General features: G+C 43.9%; 1 protein-coding gene across 1 annotated transcript in view; it reads right to left on the reverse strand.

Annotated features, from left to right (window-relative positions):
* The window catches only part of AP3B1 (adaptor related protein complex 3 subunit beta 1), a 134257-nt gene extending 121960 nt beyond the window's left edge, over positions 1-12297 (reverse strand). The window contains exon 1 of the mRNA XM_035100070.2: positions 11967-12297. Coding sequence (XP_034955961.2) covers positions 11967-12097 — 131 coding nt within the window. The 5' untranslated portion in view covers positions 12098-12297. The remainder of the gene's footprint in view (positions 1-11966) is intronic.
* Between the last annotated feature and the right edge of the window lie 4205 nt (positions 12298-16502).

Here is a 16502-nt window from a genome sequence, read left to right on the forward strand (position 1 = left end):
TGGGAAAGATTGAGGGCACTAGGAGAAGGGGACGACAGAGGACAAGATGGTTGGACAGTGTTCTCGAAGCTACGAACATGAGTTTGACCAAACTACGGGAGGCAGTGCAAGACAGGAGTGCCTGGCGTGCTATGGTCCATGGGGTCACGAAGAGTCGGACACGACTAAACGACTAAACAACAACAACCACTCTCAAATAAGGTTGGCACTGACCATTACATGTTTTCAGTGTCAATTGAAAAACCCACCTATTCATCTCACCGGCATGCAGACAACACTCAGCTCACTCACTCTTTTCTATCAAAATGAACAAAATTATGAACATCCTAAATGAGGGATTCATACAACAATGAAATGGATGAGCTTGAACAAACAGACTCAACCCAGACATGGCAGTGGCTGGTTTGTGCACTCAAGTGAATGGTATTTTATGCTACTTCTTTGCAAGAAGAGATTTTTTTTGTTTCCCCCCCCTGCCTGTTATTATTTGTTTTAATTATGATTGAAAGCCATCCAAGAGATTTTTATTGATGTGTGGCTATATAAATATAATAACAGTGGAAGCTTTGAGACCATGGGTCCATTTAGTTCAGTACTGTCAACACTGTCTGGCAGCAGCTCTCTAGGGTTTCAGGCAGGAATCCTTCCAAGTCCCACCTGGAGATTAAACCTGGGGCCTTTTGCATGCAAAACATCTGCTCTAGAGGAGGTGAAAGCTAGAGAAGGCTATGGTCTACCTCCCTGCTGCCTTTCCAGTTTTAACCATAGCACTAGGTCACAGTGGAACTAACTATAGTCAGAATCACAGCTTTCAAGCCCTTGCTAGCAAAACGGGGCTACAGTAGAATAATGGTTAGGATTGGCAGTGTTATTACTGCCAAAGGCTCCAGGCCTTTCTGGTCTCTCTCTTTAAACATTCCCTTTGTCAAACTAAGCTACTAAAATGGCACAAACCGATCACAAGTCAGCACAGAACACTTAAAACAATTAATTTCAATGAACATTTGTATGTTCAACTATTTTCTAAATGTTAGGCATGTCAAAAGAATGTCACAATCAGAACAGGGACTCTTCACTAACAGACCTGGAGAATCACAGTGTTATTTACATCTTTTACACTTATTGCACTAAAAATTATTTCCCCACACCCCCAATAAGGTCGGACATTTTATTAATCCAATAAAAATACGGTAGTATTCTGCAAAAGTATTGATAGCTTACAGCAATGCTACACAGATTAAACAGAGCATGATTCTAAACTTCTAAAATATAATTAATGCCATCCCTTACCCTTGGGATATGCCCCAGTGTGTACATTTTCAAAACATATTCACAATGTGTATAAAATATTTCAAGCTTCAAAGCACACTTTCTGCCATCACTTTATACCACAGCTGTTTGAGTGACATCTTGTGGCATGATTCCGACATTACCATATTATAGATCAGCACTAACAAATTCATTTTATTTATTTATTTTATTGGCTTTCTATCCCACCTTTCTGAAATAAACAGACGGCAACCTAGAAATGTTAGAACAGTAAAACAGAGCCCTAAGAACAAAACCAGCAGCAGTAAGCATTGCAAGCTGCTGCTCATCCTTAAACATTCTAAAAATCCTTCAGTAATACAATTTTAGAGAGACATGCCTTTTTAGGAAGGCCCTTCAGAATTCTTGGTGCCACAGCGGACGAAGCCCCATCTATGATACCCACTTGCTATCTGTGATGCACCAGATACCTGGAGAAAGGCCTCTAAAGTGCAGCAGAGCTCCTGGAGAAGGAGAGTAACTCTGGTTCCAGACTATTTAAGACTTTAAAAATGAAAAAAAACTCTTGCAAATTTTAGCAAGAGAAACAGATAAAAGTTTTTTGTGAGATGTGCCATGTTGGCAACCATATTCTGAATCAACTGAATTTTCCAAATTGGCATCAAGGGCAGCCCATTATATAAATCATATTATAGTAATTTAACCTGGAAGTGACTAGAGGTCTGGCTGTCCCAGGAAAAGATACAGCTAGTATATAAGACACAGCTAGAAAAAGGCATTCTTGGCCACTAGCACCACCTGGGCATCAATCTCAGGAACTGCTGCAGCCTTATCCAATATAGGATGCCCACTCCACAATTACCAGAACCTCTAAAAAACAGTACTTTCACTTTGTCTGGATTCAGCTTTTTAAAAAATGCTTTATTTGGACAACTACCTCTTGGTAAAAGTAAACGATTTCTTTAGATGCAATGCAGAACCAAGATTAACCTCAGCGGGGAGGGAACATAGCAAACAAAAAGTAGAGAAGACATACGAATATAAAACAGTATTTTGTTGATTAAGATAGAAAAACTAATAGTAGTAACTTGCAAACCAGGTCCATCAATTCAAGTTATAATTTTTTTTAATACAGAAAATGTATTTTTATGGATTAGCTTCTTGTACAGTGGGGTGGGGAGGACCAACATACTATAATTTACAATTACAGGTGAGAGATTAGTATCCCAGATATTTGTCATCACTAAGAAGAAAAGTTATTATAATCTATTATAAACTATTATTGGCAATCACTCAACCAATTATCAGGTTGACAGCTAATCATAGGTATCCAACAACACTTGCATATAACAGCATGTAAAAAAAATTTTGTGTTATGTTTACTCTGGAAATCTGTGCTTGAAGAGGAAAGCACGGTTCCAAAAGATGCAAATTTTTTTTACACAAATAGTTGGTCAAAGAAACAGAAATCATTGTTTCTTATTCTGTAGAGAATAATAAAGGTGCTAGAACTCAAAGCAGATCTGTTTAACTACCAGATTTAGGCCTGCACAATGGAACTTCACCATCCTATCCTCCCCCCCCCCCATCCATATCCCCAAAGTCTGCTCTGGAGCCTCTACCCTGCCCACTCCTTCTAGTGTTTCAAGAAGGGGGTCAGCTTCTTCCAACAGCCCCTTTTCAAAGGGTTTTATGAGAGCCCACCTATTTCCCGTCTAAGCCCTCATAGGCTCAAACAGAAGGGGGTGTCTTAAAGGAAAGGGGGTTGTCTTAAAGTCTTCACAAGTCTCTCCATGGTCCCTTTTTAAATCTTCAATATCAGAAGTTTAAAATAGGATGGGACATCATATGACATCATGTGATTGACAGGAGGCAGTCCCACAATGCTGGCACAGCCAAAAAGGTTCACCATCCCTCCTCTAAATAAACACTTAAGTACTACAGTACCCAAGACTTGTTGGATAAGTAACTGTTACTGCCCTTCAACAGCTCTTCTGCTTTCCCATCCAGAAGAGGAGCTTCTATCTCTCGCTGGTTAGTTGCTTGGCCCCTCTCCCCTCAACAGCAAATGAGTGCTGCTAATACAGGGGTACATGGGGGGGAGACCAGGTGGACACTTGAAACACCAAATATGTTTTGAGGCCCCATCTTTTGATTGGCGGGCCAGCATTGACGTAGAATGGGAGGCTTGGCTTAGCGGTAGTGCCCCTTTGAGAGAAGGGGCAATGGTGACAGGAGGCAGAGCAGAACTGCTGCGCCAGACGGAGGCTGTGACACAGCACAGGTCCAGCGGAGACATAGTGTGCAGCCAGCTGATGGGTGGGTGGGACTAGGCAACACCTCTCTGCCCAGAGCTCCTTGGCGAGGGTGGGCTGCCCCTGGCCATGGAGGCTCTGTTGCTGGCTACCATGTTTGACAACTGAATAAGGGGTGGCTGCTGAGCAGGAGGTGGCTGCCTGCCAGGAATTGCAGGGGGCCAGGTTAGTTGACTCTCAGGAACCTCCTTCTAACTCTACAGATCCCTATCTTCAGTTAACCACTGACCTAAAGGACCGTGATGTTCCTGTATCGTAAGCAAGATGGGTGGGGTATAAATAAATTATTATTATTATTATTATTATTATTATTATTATTATTGGTTTGCGCCACAGATTTTTCTAAGATTAACAGGTGGTATATGCCTACGCACATTGGACTCCATGAGTGACATCCAGTGATACCCCCCCTCTTGTGCCATGGACGTCAGCTTGCAATGGGTCTTCTGGTTTATCTTCTGCCCCTCTAGCACCCTGTGCTTCCCTAAAATATGCTCTGGAGAGAGCAGGTGCCTACTCACATGATGTTGGAATGTCAGTGCATACACACTGACCTATGCATTGCAGGGGGTTGAGTCCCTTCCAACTCTACAGTTCTATGATTCTATTATCTAATCCAGGCTTCCTCAAACTCGGCCCTCCAGATGTTTTTGGCCTACAACTCCCATGATCCCTAGCTAGCAGGACCAGTGGTCAGGGATGATGGGAATTGTAATCTCGAAACATCTAGAGGGCCGAGTTTGAGGAAGCCTGATCTAATCCATGGACATGGAGGCACAATGTGGACATTCCCAGTTCCTCAATACATTAGGATTGCCCAGTTAGAGCCTCATCTATAGGTGTGCCTCAACAGACACACCTTAACACTACCCACCTTAACACTACCCACATGTCAGATCACAGGCATTTTCTATCATTTTATGCTATTTGCTAATATTGTGTCACAGTTTGAGACTTAGATTGGACCACGTAGATTTATTAGCTCAAAATTCATTAAGGACTTACTTTATAGGATATTCCATCCAAACCATTCATCCTTTCTGGCTCGTGTGCCTAATGAAACTGGCATACGACTATAGTAGGAGGCACAGTGCCATACTAACAGATGGCCCTGATGGTAAACATGCCAATGAACCAGTATATGCATCACACATCAATATCAGGGCTAGACTACTCTAAAATAAATCAAATCATTTATTCCTATACATTTCCATTACTTTTAAATAGGATATGTATGCCCAGTGTGCACTAAACTAAAGAATTCTATATATAAATCCTGTATAACAACAGAAGTAAGTTATTCAGTCTCTTTCAGCATTAAACTCAGGAATGAGTATTGTACTGAAACACCATCTTCAATCCATTCTCAGCAAAGAATTCTCAGCCATTTGCAAAACTCAAAGGCAGTTTGCTACCCTGCTGCATTTGCTAGTACACATGTAGTCTGAAAAGGAAAAAGGCTCCAATAAATTAAAATCACATTTTGTTTGGCAGGAATCTAATTTAAAGATGCAAATTCATGAAGTTGAACACATTCTTCTAAATTTTGCCATCTGTTGAAATGTTCACATATTCTACATACCACTATGCACTTTCCATATAATCTGCCTCCAAATCTTGACATTTGGTTAAAGATTTCATTTTTTACTGTTGCTGTTAAGATGCAGTTTCCAAAGGTAAGAAACGGAAAGGCTTTTTATAAAATTCACACATTTAAATATGACAGAACATGTTTCATTTTGAATTAGAACAGTAACTGCTGGCAAGAATAAACACTCTTGTATGAGAAACATTCCAAAATATCTGTAAAATCAGAAAATCAATTCCACCTTAAATCATCTGAACATTAAAATATTTTATACATCTCTTCCTAAAGATATTCCAATCAAATAAACTTTTATGTGGAGGATCAGTATGAGCTATTGACATCTGGATCTTTTATAAAGCTTGTGGTTCTTTGTTTAAATGGCCAGATTACATCTTGATTAAGGGAACTTCTATCAATACTATTCAGACATTAAACGAATTTTCAATTCTATCAAGAGATCTGAACCATTGCTTTCTCATCATATCACTCTACCCTCAGGTGAACAAGCCTTGCTACTCATTTCTGTGTTCCTGACATGGTTGGTCTAGTTCTAGCAATCAACGTATTTGTTAGAAGTACTGCATACTGAAAAGTTTGATGACGTTCTTCAACTCTGGTTGAAGTTCTAGAAATTCTCTTACTTTTCAATGCAATCCAATTCAATCATTCCACACTTATCTTCAAGGATGTAGGGCAGGAATTGACAACCTTTTAGGCCTGTGGACATATTTAGAATTTTGAGTGTATACCATGGCACCACCTGCTCTGAATGCTTCTCCTGTCCCCCCAGACAGAAAGTGCACACACTACTTTGCTTTTCCAAAGGGTATGGGTAAAAATCATATTCAGAATTAAAACAGTTCCTCTTGACACAGGGTTCGCCCAAAACAAAACAACCACCCTACAGATTTGGTGCTTGGGTGGAATCTTGGATCCATTGATTTTTGCACAGGATGGAAACTAAACCACAACAAATTACCCAACATATATATGTGTGTGTGTGTGTGTGTTTGTGTGTGAACAAAGAGATGACCAATAATTTGATGACATTTTTAGGAGATCCCATGTAAAAATTATGAATATCCATAACTTGGAACTGTATTTCTACACCATGGTCTGTGAATTCACATGATCTGTGAATTTTATGTTTCAGTCATTGAAGCAAAAACAGATGTGAACCATGATTTGATGATGTCTGGGGAGGGAACCCATGAAAAAGCATACAATTTGATGAGAATTCAATTTATTGGATCTCTGTTTGCATGTGTGCCCCTTCTGTCACTCTGTTCTGTGTCTCATGGGACCGAGACAGCTCTGGTCGCCTTAACAGATGATCTCCGTAGACAGCTGGATCGAGGTGGGTCGGGACTGCTGATTCTTTTAGACCTGTCAGCAGCCTTCGATATGGTCGATCATGAACTTTTAGACCACCGCCTTGCCGACGTGGGGATTCAGGGCACAGTCCAACAATGGCTGCGTTCCTTCATCTCAGGTCGGGGACAGAGGGTGGCGCTAGGGAGGGAGTTGTCGCCGCGGCACCCTTTGGTGTGTTGAGTCCCGCAAGGCGCAATCCTTTCCCCAATGCTTTTTAATATCTTTATGCGCCCCCTTGCCCAGATTGTCCGGAGTTTTGGGCTGGGTTGTCATCAATATGCTGATGACACGCAGATCTATCTGTTGATGGACGGCTGCCCTGCCTCGCCCCCGGACACACTCACCAGGTGCTTGGAAGCTGTGGCTGGATGGCTACGTGGGAGCAGACTGAAGCTAAATCCTTTGAAGACAGAGGTCCTCTGGCTAGGTCGGGGCGACATGGAGTTGGGGGGCCAACTCCCATCTTTTGCAGGGGCTCAATTGGTACCAGCGCCTTCTGTCAAGAGTTTGGGTATAACCTTTGACGCCTCCCTTTCCATGGAGGCGCAGGTTACATCCACAGCAAAGGTGGCATTTTTCCATCTCCGCCGTATCAAGCAGTTGGTCCCTTACCTCTCTCGCCCCGATCTGGCCACAGTGATCCATGCGACGATCACCTCCAGGCTTGACTATTGTAACTCGCTCTACGCAGGGTTGCCCTTAAAGCTGACCCAGAAACTCCAGCGGGTGCAGAATGCCGCGGCGAGGCTCCTTACAGGGTCCCGGCCACGGGATCACATTCATCCAGTGCTTTACCAGCTGCACTGGCTCCCGGTGGAGTACAGGATCAGGTTTAAGGTGCTGGTTTTGACCTTTAAAGCCCTATGAGACTTGGGACCCTCGTACCTACGGGACCGCCTCTCCTGGTATGCCCCGCGGAGGACCTTAAGGTCCACAAATAATAATATTCTGGAGATCCCGAGTCATAAGATGGCTAGATTGGCCTCTACTAGAGCCAGGGCCTTTTCAGTACTGGCCCCAACCTGGTGGAACGCTCTTTCCCAGGAGACCAGGGCCCTGCGGGATTTGTCATCTTTCCGCAGGGCCTGCAAGACAGAGCTGTTCCGCCTGGCCTTTGGGTTAGACTCAGCCTGACCCCTGTGTTTTCCTCCCTCATGGCTTGGATTTATGGCCTACTTGAAATGAGGCTGCACTTTAAATTTTAATACTGTATTTTAATCTGTATTTTAATTAATTGTTTTTATGTTTTATTGTAATTCTGTTGGTGTCAGCCGCCCTGAGCCCGGTTTTTGACTGGGGAGGGCGGGGTATAAATAAAATTTTTATTATTATTATTATTATTATTATTATTATTATTATTATTATTATTTAACTCCTAAGGCACCCCACTTTCTCCCCCCAGTAGGGCTGGGCAATATCTTCTTTTCACCATTGTGATATATCACAAGCTAAACATTGAGATATACCAATATATCACAATGTCTGAAATAAGGATGGAGCTATGTAGAGGCATTGGCTGGCTTCATGGATATTGTCACATCATGATTTTTGCTGGCATCTGCTCTTGTGATTCACCACCCCCTGCAGGAGGCAGGGGAGAGCTGAGCCAGCAGTTATCGGGGCTGCAGGAATTGAGAGAAGCATGGGCTGGCTTCAGTTTTCCAACATTGTGATTTCTGCATATTGTGTGCTTAAATTTGTTTTATACTGGATTGTTTTATTTGGTGTTTTAATGTTTTGTAAAGTGCTTTGATATATTTTCTTTAAAATATAAAGCAGTATAGAAATGAAATGGATCATAATTTTAAAAGTCACTAGGGTGGTGTGGGGAATGGCATTATGTTGTGGCAAACGTAACCTAGATTTAAGGTGCCATTTGGCAATTAGCTTATATACCTGAGTTTCTAACACTGGAAGCTAGGGTGGGTAGAGGTTAGTACCTAGTCAGTTAGTTCTAATTGCCTTAGGCCCTCCCACTCAACAGCCAGGTGTGGAGTTGTAGCCAATCTGAGCTGGGTCATGGACCTCACCCTACAACAGCAGATCCTTCCTGTTGGGCAGGAACTCATGAGTTTGCCATGAGTTCTGCAAACGAGGCTCTCCTTGGTCAGTAGGGAGCTACTATGATAATCTCCCCTGGAGTGGATCTGACCGGCTTGAGAAATCTCTGGATTAGGACCATGGGAGTAAAGGCATATAGAAGCCCCACCCCTACCCAGCCAGGTCAGGGTATCCATGCCCATTGCTCCTTGGGTCCTGAACTGGGAGAAGAACTCCACCTTTCCATTTTCTGGACTAGCGACGTCCACTCTTGGAAGGCCAAAGCAATCCACTATTTGCTAGAACATCTATGGGTGAAGGATCCACTCTGTCTGCAGGTAGCTGACCCAGTCTGCTCAAGTGTTGGGGGCACCTGCTACATGCTCTGCTGATAGGGTTTCTAGATACTGTTCCGCCCAGGAGAGGAGGCTGGTTGCCTCTTGCATGAGGGCCTGTGACTTGTTTTCATCTTCTTTACATATATATGCCTTGGTGGCAATGCTGTTGGAAAGGATCAGCCTGTGCTTGCCCTCCACCAGCCTCTTAGTGTGGAAGAGGGCCAGTCTGACTGCTCTGAGCTCCAACCAACTTATGAGTTGGTTGGCTTCCTCCTTGTTTCTTGGACATACTGATCTTCTGTGTGGGGTCCACACACCAAGAGGGTCGCATCTGTCATCAGCTGCACCCTGAAGGAGTGTCCCCTTTCTAAAGCCAGGGAAATCCACCACCTGAGGACCCTAATGGGCCTGTAGGAAGTGGGAGAACATGGGCATGAGCAGTTGCCCTCCCTTCCTTTCATGCTTACCAATACTTCTGGAAGCACTGCAGCTTCTGAACAGGCCGTTGTGGGTCGCCCACTACCTCTGTGGCCAGAGGACTCACTGCTGGGAACAGGAAGATCCCAGGTCCCCTTACATGGGTGGTCTGGTATCTTGGCCGATGAGTCCGCAGAGAGCTCCCTAATAGTACCGGTAGTCAAATAACTGAGACTGGGCTATCAGCAATCCAAAATTAAGTTACAATAAGCATTTCCTTTTAAATTCAGTTTCACAATACAATCTAAAATTGCCTTGAACGATCATAATTACTAAGGGTTTGTTTTTTAAAAAAATCTTTTCTATAAACTCCAAAGTTTCAGAAGCGAATGTTTCACTTGCAACAGTGCCTCCTTGATAATGCCAAATTGCAATGATACATTTTATTTGGATATAAAGAAAGGAAACAACTAGATTACGAACAAGCAACACAATTACGTTTTAACCAAACTTCCCAATTTACAGAATGTAATGAAATCTTATTTGGTAATTAAATGTCAACTTAAACAAGATTGCCAATACAGATTACATAACAAATGAATTGTGAAACTGCATGTGCCTCCTGCTGCAAAAGCTCTTCAAGACCTTAGATTTACCTGCAAGATCTGCCAACTCAAAATTGCATTTTTGATACCTTTCAGCCTGTCAGGGGGCTCCCACAGAGTCTACGGGAGGAGGTGGAAGGGAGATTGGGATACAGGGATCCCCCGGCCCTCCTCTCCAGTAGTACCTCTTCCAGCCAGGAAAGCAGCAACGCCTCCAGTGGTGAGGAGAGGGAGGTGGTCAGCACGGGGAGGAGGCTCGAGGATGTTGGGTCGGAGCCCTCGCACTATCTTCACCCAGGGGGCTCAGAGAGGGAGACACCACTTCCATCGCCCCAATTACGCAGGGGGCTCAAACACAAAGAGAGTAGGAGGAGACTGGGGGTACCTAAGATTTTCTGCTGGGGTCGTAACCAGAAAAGAGCACTCCTGGATTCTGCTAGTGACTGAGACAGACATGAACTTGTAGCTCTGCACTGTACATAGTATGCACAATAAACCTGTAAATAGTCAGGTTGGAGTTTGGCGTCGTTACTCGTGAGCAACCACCACATGATCCTGACACAGCCTATACAATATTCCAATTCCATGTTCTTCAGTAATCAAGTTTATTAACAGCTCATCTCATCCCATATCAATTTATCATATAAACCATAGGAGCACATTAGATATTCCTCTTACAAAATATTAAGGGCCAAACTAAATATAAAATTAACACAACTTGTTTGGAATGCCATGATTTTTTAAACAGCACTGACTAGCAACCTTCTTGAACTCAGTTAAAACCTTTCTAACTTACAATGTTTCAGGAGTACAGACTAATCACTCACTTATACACACACATGCACACAAAGTACAGTAGTATTATCAAGCTATAATCAGCAAAATTAGATAGTCTACATGTGACACTTGTTTTTACTGGAAAATGTATTGTGTTAATTCCATTGAGAATATTGCAGACAAACCTGAAACATTGAAGTTACAAATAGCAGAAGTTATGATATCTTCTAAATAAAGGGTTCCCAGTACAATTTATTTCAATTTTAACATTTGTTAAAACAATGGGCACTTGAAGACCATTAAGAGGCTATCCAAGATCTCGTGGGAACAGAGCACCACATAATCAAATTTAAAAGGGAGAAAGCATATTGCCAACTCCGTCCCATCAACAAATATGAAATGCTACCAATATTGGCAAGCTGAAATGGAAATATAGAGTCCATGGGCCAGTATGAACGGTAATATGAAATAATACCCCCTTCATCCAGTCTCTCCACTGTGGCCAACCCAACTTGACTGAAGAATCAAAAATAACCTTGTGATCCTATCCCACCCTCAACATAACTTCTGCCAGTGTCTCGCTGATTTCAAAGCTATCAGTGTCTCCAGGAGCACAAGCGTTTGCATGTTTACACAAAAGGAAATCCTACCGACTTCGCTGTGACTTGCTCCCTAGTGCGTTTAGGATTGCAGCATAATGTGCATAAAACTGAAAGGAGGGGTCCCTGAGGCGTTTCTGATGCTGCTCTCAACGGACACTTCTCCTTACAGTCATTTATTACTGTATTTCCCTTGCATTGATATCCTGTATACAACTTTTTACCACGTTAGTAGGGAGAATTCGGACTTCTCCCTTACTCCACAATTCAAGGCAGAAAAGAAAATCCGAAGCAGCCGTGTGGATCTGTAAGGAAAAACAACTGAGCTTTAAAAGCAACTGCAAGGCATTAACTTTATTAGGGACCAACTCCCAACGTCACACAAAGTCGCAAAGCAACTCATAGCGGCACAACCCCGCTTAGCTTTGCAGCAAGTTTCACAAAGCACCGTATTAAGGCCCCCGAAGTTAATAGGATTTGGGGTGGGAAGGCGGCTGGGAATCGGGCGAGAGAGACCCATGGGCGGCTGAGCTTCTGGTCTCCTCGACGGAAGCAGCGCCTGCACTTACTTCCCTGAGGGGAGGAAGCCCAGCCCCCAGCAGCCCAACCGCGCCTCACCCCGCCTCCGGCCGTTCCTTACTTACTTCTTGGTGTCGCTGCTGAAGAGCCCGAAGGCCGTCGAGGCGGAGGAGGCGGTAGTAGGTGTCGCTTCCTGGCCCACCTCGGGCTGAGCGTCCCCGGCCTGCTCGTTGTAGCCAACATTGTTGGTCGACATGCCCGCGCACCGTTACTACTACTACTACAACTACTCCCCCCGCCTCCGGTTCCCTCGCGATCCGACTCTTCCCCGGAAGCTGAAGGAAGAGCGGCTGCCGGAGGATAGTCACGTGGTCGCCGAGAGGGGCGGGGAAGAGCGGCCTATAGGAACTTTCTCCGGCCTGCCTCCAGGCGCCGCCGTTGTCACGGCAACGAGGCCCTTCACGCCCGAAAGCCTCCGGCCTACAGTCACGAGAAAAACCACGTCCTGCTCCTTACACACACACACCCCGCCGCAAGTCACGAGGACACGGAGAAGCCGTTGAGCGATGCCACGTCACCCGCTAAGCGGTTGCTCGCGTGCGCGTTCTTGGCGCCACGTATGCGAAGTTAAGCTTTCCTCGAGGCACCTCAGGCGGCAAACTCACACTGAGGTGGGATCAACAGCAGCGAAGGGCTCCTGCGAGCTCTCCATATTTTGCTGCTGCCATTGCTTCTCACTTCTCTAGTGATGTGGGGGCTGGAGAAGCGGCTTCTGGCGAGATTTCACCAAAACCTGGAAGTCAGCAGAGGAGGGCAAAAGGTGCCCACGATGATGCTGGAGAAGTTAATCTGCTACTGCCAGAGATGTAAAGAGAAGCAGCGTCTTACAGCAGCAGGCCCGCCGCCGCCACCACGGAAGAAGCCACTTATGGCAGGATGAAGCATAGAATGCTACAATTTCTCTGGAGCAGGGGAAGCCACACGACTGCGGCTTTGCAGGAGGGCAACAGGGGCGGCAAAACTGGTCAAGCTGCGCCCGCCCCCTGCAGTTTGGTTAAGTAGGGTAGATGCATATTGCTGCCCCTCATGATATGATTCAGGAGAAAGTCTTAAGGACCAGATTGAGAGGACTAAAGGTCCCTGTTCCTTTTCTAGGTGATCTAGCTGCCCTAAGCTGGGACTCCATGGAAAGCACACACACAAAGAGAGAAAGCAACTACAGGGTTGTTGAGAATGCCAATACATTTTAAATGGGCAAAGGAGGGTTGGACAGCTTTCCAAAAATTGTACTATGTTATTCCATACCAAAAAACAAACAAACCCCATGCTGTATTGTTTTTAATACTCGGTTGGAATATGTTCAGATAAACCCCAAAATACATATAAATGGTGGGCACAATTCAAACATCTCTGCAAACACCATCAAACACATACCTACCTGGCATGGGAGACACCTTGATCAGCAAGGGAAACACCTTGAATGAGGCTTTCCCAGGGTGGTGCTTATCCATTGCACCAGGCAAAAATATTTCTCTATAACCAGACCTTTGGCTGATTAAACAATAGGCTTTTAAATGTATTGGGGGGTATTGGTTTGTGGGTTTGTTTGTTATGTATTTTGTGTTCTCATTTTGTATATGTTGTGAACTGCTCTGATCTTTGGATGAAGGGCTGTATACGATTTAAATAAATAGATAAATACTGGGAAACTTCTGTTCACCCATTTTCATTTATCACATTTGTTCTGTTGTTTTATTAAGTTTATGTGTGGGGTTTTTCTTGCAAACCATCCTGCAATAATTTGTTTGCTGAATGCTCAGGTTGTATATCTTAACAATTGTCATTTTATTGACTGTAATATGGGGCGGGGAAGAGGGGTAGCTGGCCTTATTACTGTATGTAGGTACTGTACCAGCATACCGGTGGTACTTCTTAGTGTTAACTGTTACTATCACTGCATATTTGTTTGGTGCCCTCTTGTGGTTCAGATTGTGAATTACCTTAGTTGTAATTTTATTACAGTACAGTGGTACCTCGGTTTACAAACACAATTGGTTCCGGAAGTCTGTACTCAACCTGAAGCGTACTTAACCTGAAGCGAACTTTCCCATTGAAAGTAATGGAAAGCAGATTAATCCGTTCCAGACGATCTGTGGAGTACTTAAACTGAATCTTACTTAACCTGAAGCGAACTTTCCCATTGAAAGTAATGGAAAGTGGATTAATCTGTTCCAGACGGGTCCGCGGAGTACTCAACCTGAAGTGTACTTAACCTGAGGTATGAGTGTAATTGGTTCCGGAAGTCCGTACTTAACCTGAAGCGTACTTAACCTGAAGCGAACTTTCCCATTGAAAGTAATGGAAAGTGGATTAATCCGTTCCAGACAGGTCCGCGGAGTACTTAAACTGAAAATACTCAAACCGAGGCGTGACTGTATGTAAAGGAAGGGACAGCCTGATCTTATTCATGTTCACTTGTAAGTAAGCCCCACTAAGTTAATTTGATGTGTGTGTGTGTGTGCGCGCGCGTGTCTCACACAAACTTGCAATTGTAATCCTTTTTGTTTGTTTGTTTCATTAATTATGCACCAGAAAAAGGGCCACTTCTGGTCAGTATCCAGTATTGCTTCTGAAATATAATTGACCTTCACACTGGCCTTGCAGGTTCTATTTCCTCTAAATTTAATATTTCTTATTCCTGTTTAGCAAAAAATCAAACTTTGTTAGTGGAACATTTGCATTCCAATTGCACCGGATTACTAGGTTAGAGCTTTAACATTTCTTATCAGTGGTTCTAAGGCTAATTAACCACAGAAGCCCCTTGGGACACTTCAGCAAGACAGTGGAATCCAGGAGTACAGTGGTACCTTGGGTTACAGACGCTTCAGGTTACAGACTTCGCTAACCCAGAAATAGTACCTCACGTTAAGAACTTTGCTTCAGGATGAGAACAGAAATTGCGTCGTGGTGGCGTGGCGGTAGCGGGAGGCCCCATTAGCTAAAGTGGTACCTCAGGTTAAGAACAGTTTTAGGTTAAGAATGGACCTCCAGAACGAATTAAGTTCTTAACCCGAGGTACCACTGTATTTGCAAACTATAAACTTCCTTCTTCAGTGGGGAGTGCAACCCCTCCCAGAACAGACTGTCTGCCTAATTCTAGGACATGGGAATCAGCCACACACATCCATCTTATCAGGACTCAGCTGCTGGGGGGCAGGGCAGTTGCACCCATGCAGCCCATCACAGTTCCCAGGCACAGGTCCAACACCTTCATAGCCTTTCCTGATTCAAATGAAATAGACAGCTAGAGCTGCATTATTAATGTGCTGGTGACACAGTGCTCCAGATCCTTAGATGACTGCTTCCAATGGTTTCATACAAATAAATGTGAAATAGCATAGGACCCCACAGCCCAAAAACTATGGAGCCAAGTAACAGTGCCCTAATGCAAGTAGCAATGATCCTTCAGGTAGGAACAGAGCTCTGAAAAACTATCTCAGCTTCAACCTTCCTGAGTCATTCCTGAAGAGTACTGTAGTAAATGGCTCTGAGACATCAGAGAACCAGCTACCGGTAATATACACACTCCCAATAATGGTCATAAATCAAGGTGTCATTTCAATGTTAAAACGGCCTGAAACCAGGCAGAAATGCCATAATAATTTATATGCCACCCATCTGACTTGGTTGCCCCAGCCACTCTGGGCAGCTCCCAACATCACCCTTTCAGCCATCTTGCCCAGGAAGTGAAGATTAGAGTCTGAGCAGATCCAGAGAGGACCTCTTCAGGAGTCGCCACATCCTGCCTCTTTCAGGGTGGTGGGCATAAGTCCCACATGTAGTGCTGTGTTGCCCATTCCCTGGGACCGATTCAGTCAATCCCCTCCTGGAGTTTATCAGCCATGATGGACAGAAATAGAGCACAAGCATGCTGCTACCCCGACTTCTACAAGTGTCCTGCAGGCTGCAGCTAGTTGGTGCTTGAAGGCCCTCCAATGGACCGGCACTAATTGTGACATAAAGTTTGGCACAGAGCCAAGTGATTTTACCTTTTGCAAATCTCTTAACAGCAGGCTTTTGAGTGGTCCCTATCAGCTGATTTACCATACTAAAAAGCTCTGCTGGGCAGTTCACTAAAAACACAATCGAAACAGAGAAGTATACGCTCTTTTTGCCACCGCCACTGTCACATGCATTGTGGTTGTACTTGTGTTTGATCAAATTCATATCGGGACTTATCCCACCTGTGCGCCAATCAACAGCCAGCCCACTTCATTGTTGCTCAGGGAGCATATACCAACAGGTATCTTTCTGATTATAATAATACCATGCCTCTGTGAAATAAAAGCTCAATGAGCTATCAATGTATATCTGAAGTGGAAAAATATCAAAAGACTGTTTAATAAAACAGTTATGGTATTAAAACATGGTATAAAAATATATCTTAAGAGCACTAGCTGTTCACATGTACAGATTCTATGCATTTGTTTCTGATAAAGCATCAGAAATGTTTTATGGTATTCATAGGAATCATGCCTGTAGAGATGGAGTGGGACACACTTTTTCTATTTCGTTATTGTAGAAAGGGCCATCTATTGATCAGTTATTTACTCTTGCTAGATACTGAAAACACTTTCTAATAAATTCTAATTAAATATTTT

This window comes from Zootoca vivipara, chromosome 11 (assembly GCF_963506605.1).
Source record: "Zootoca vivipara chromosome 11, rZooViv1.1, whole genome shotgun sequence".
NCBI lineage: Eukaryota > Metazoa > Chordata > Lepidosauria > Squamata > Lacertidae > Zootoca > Zootoca vivipara.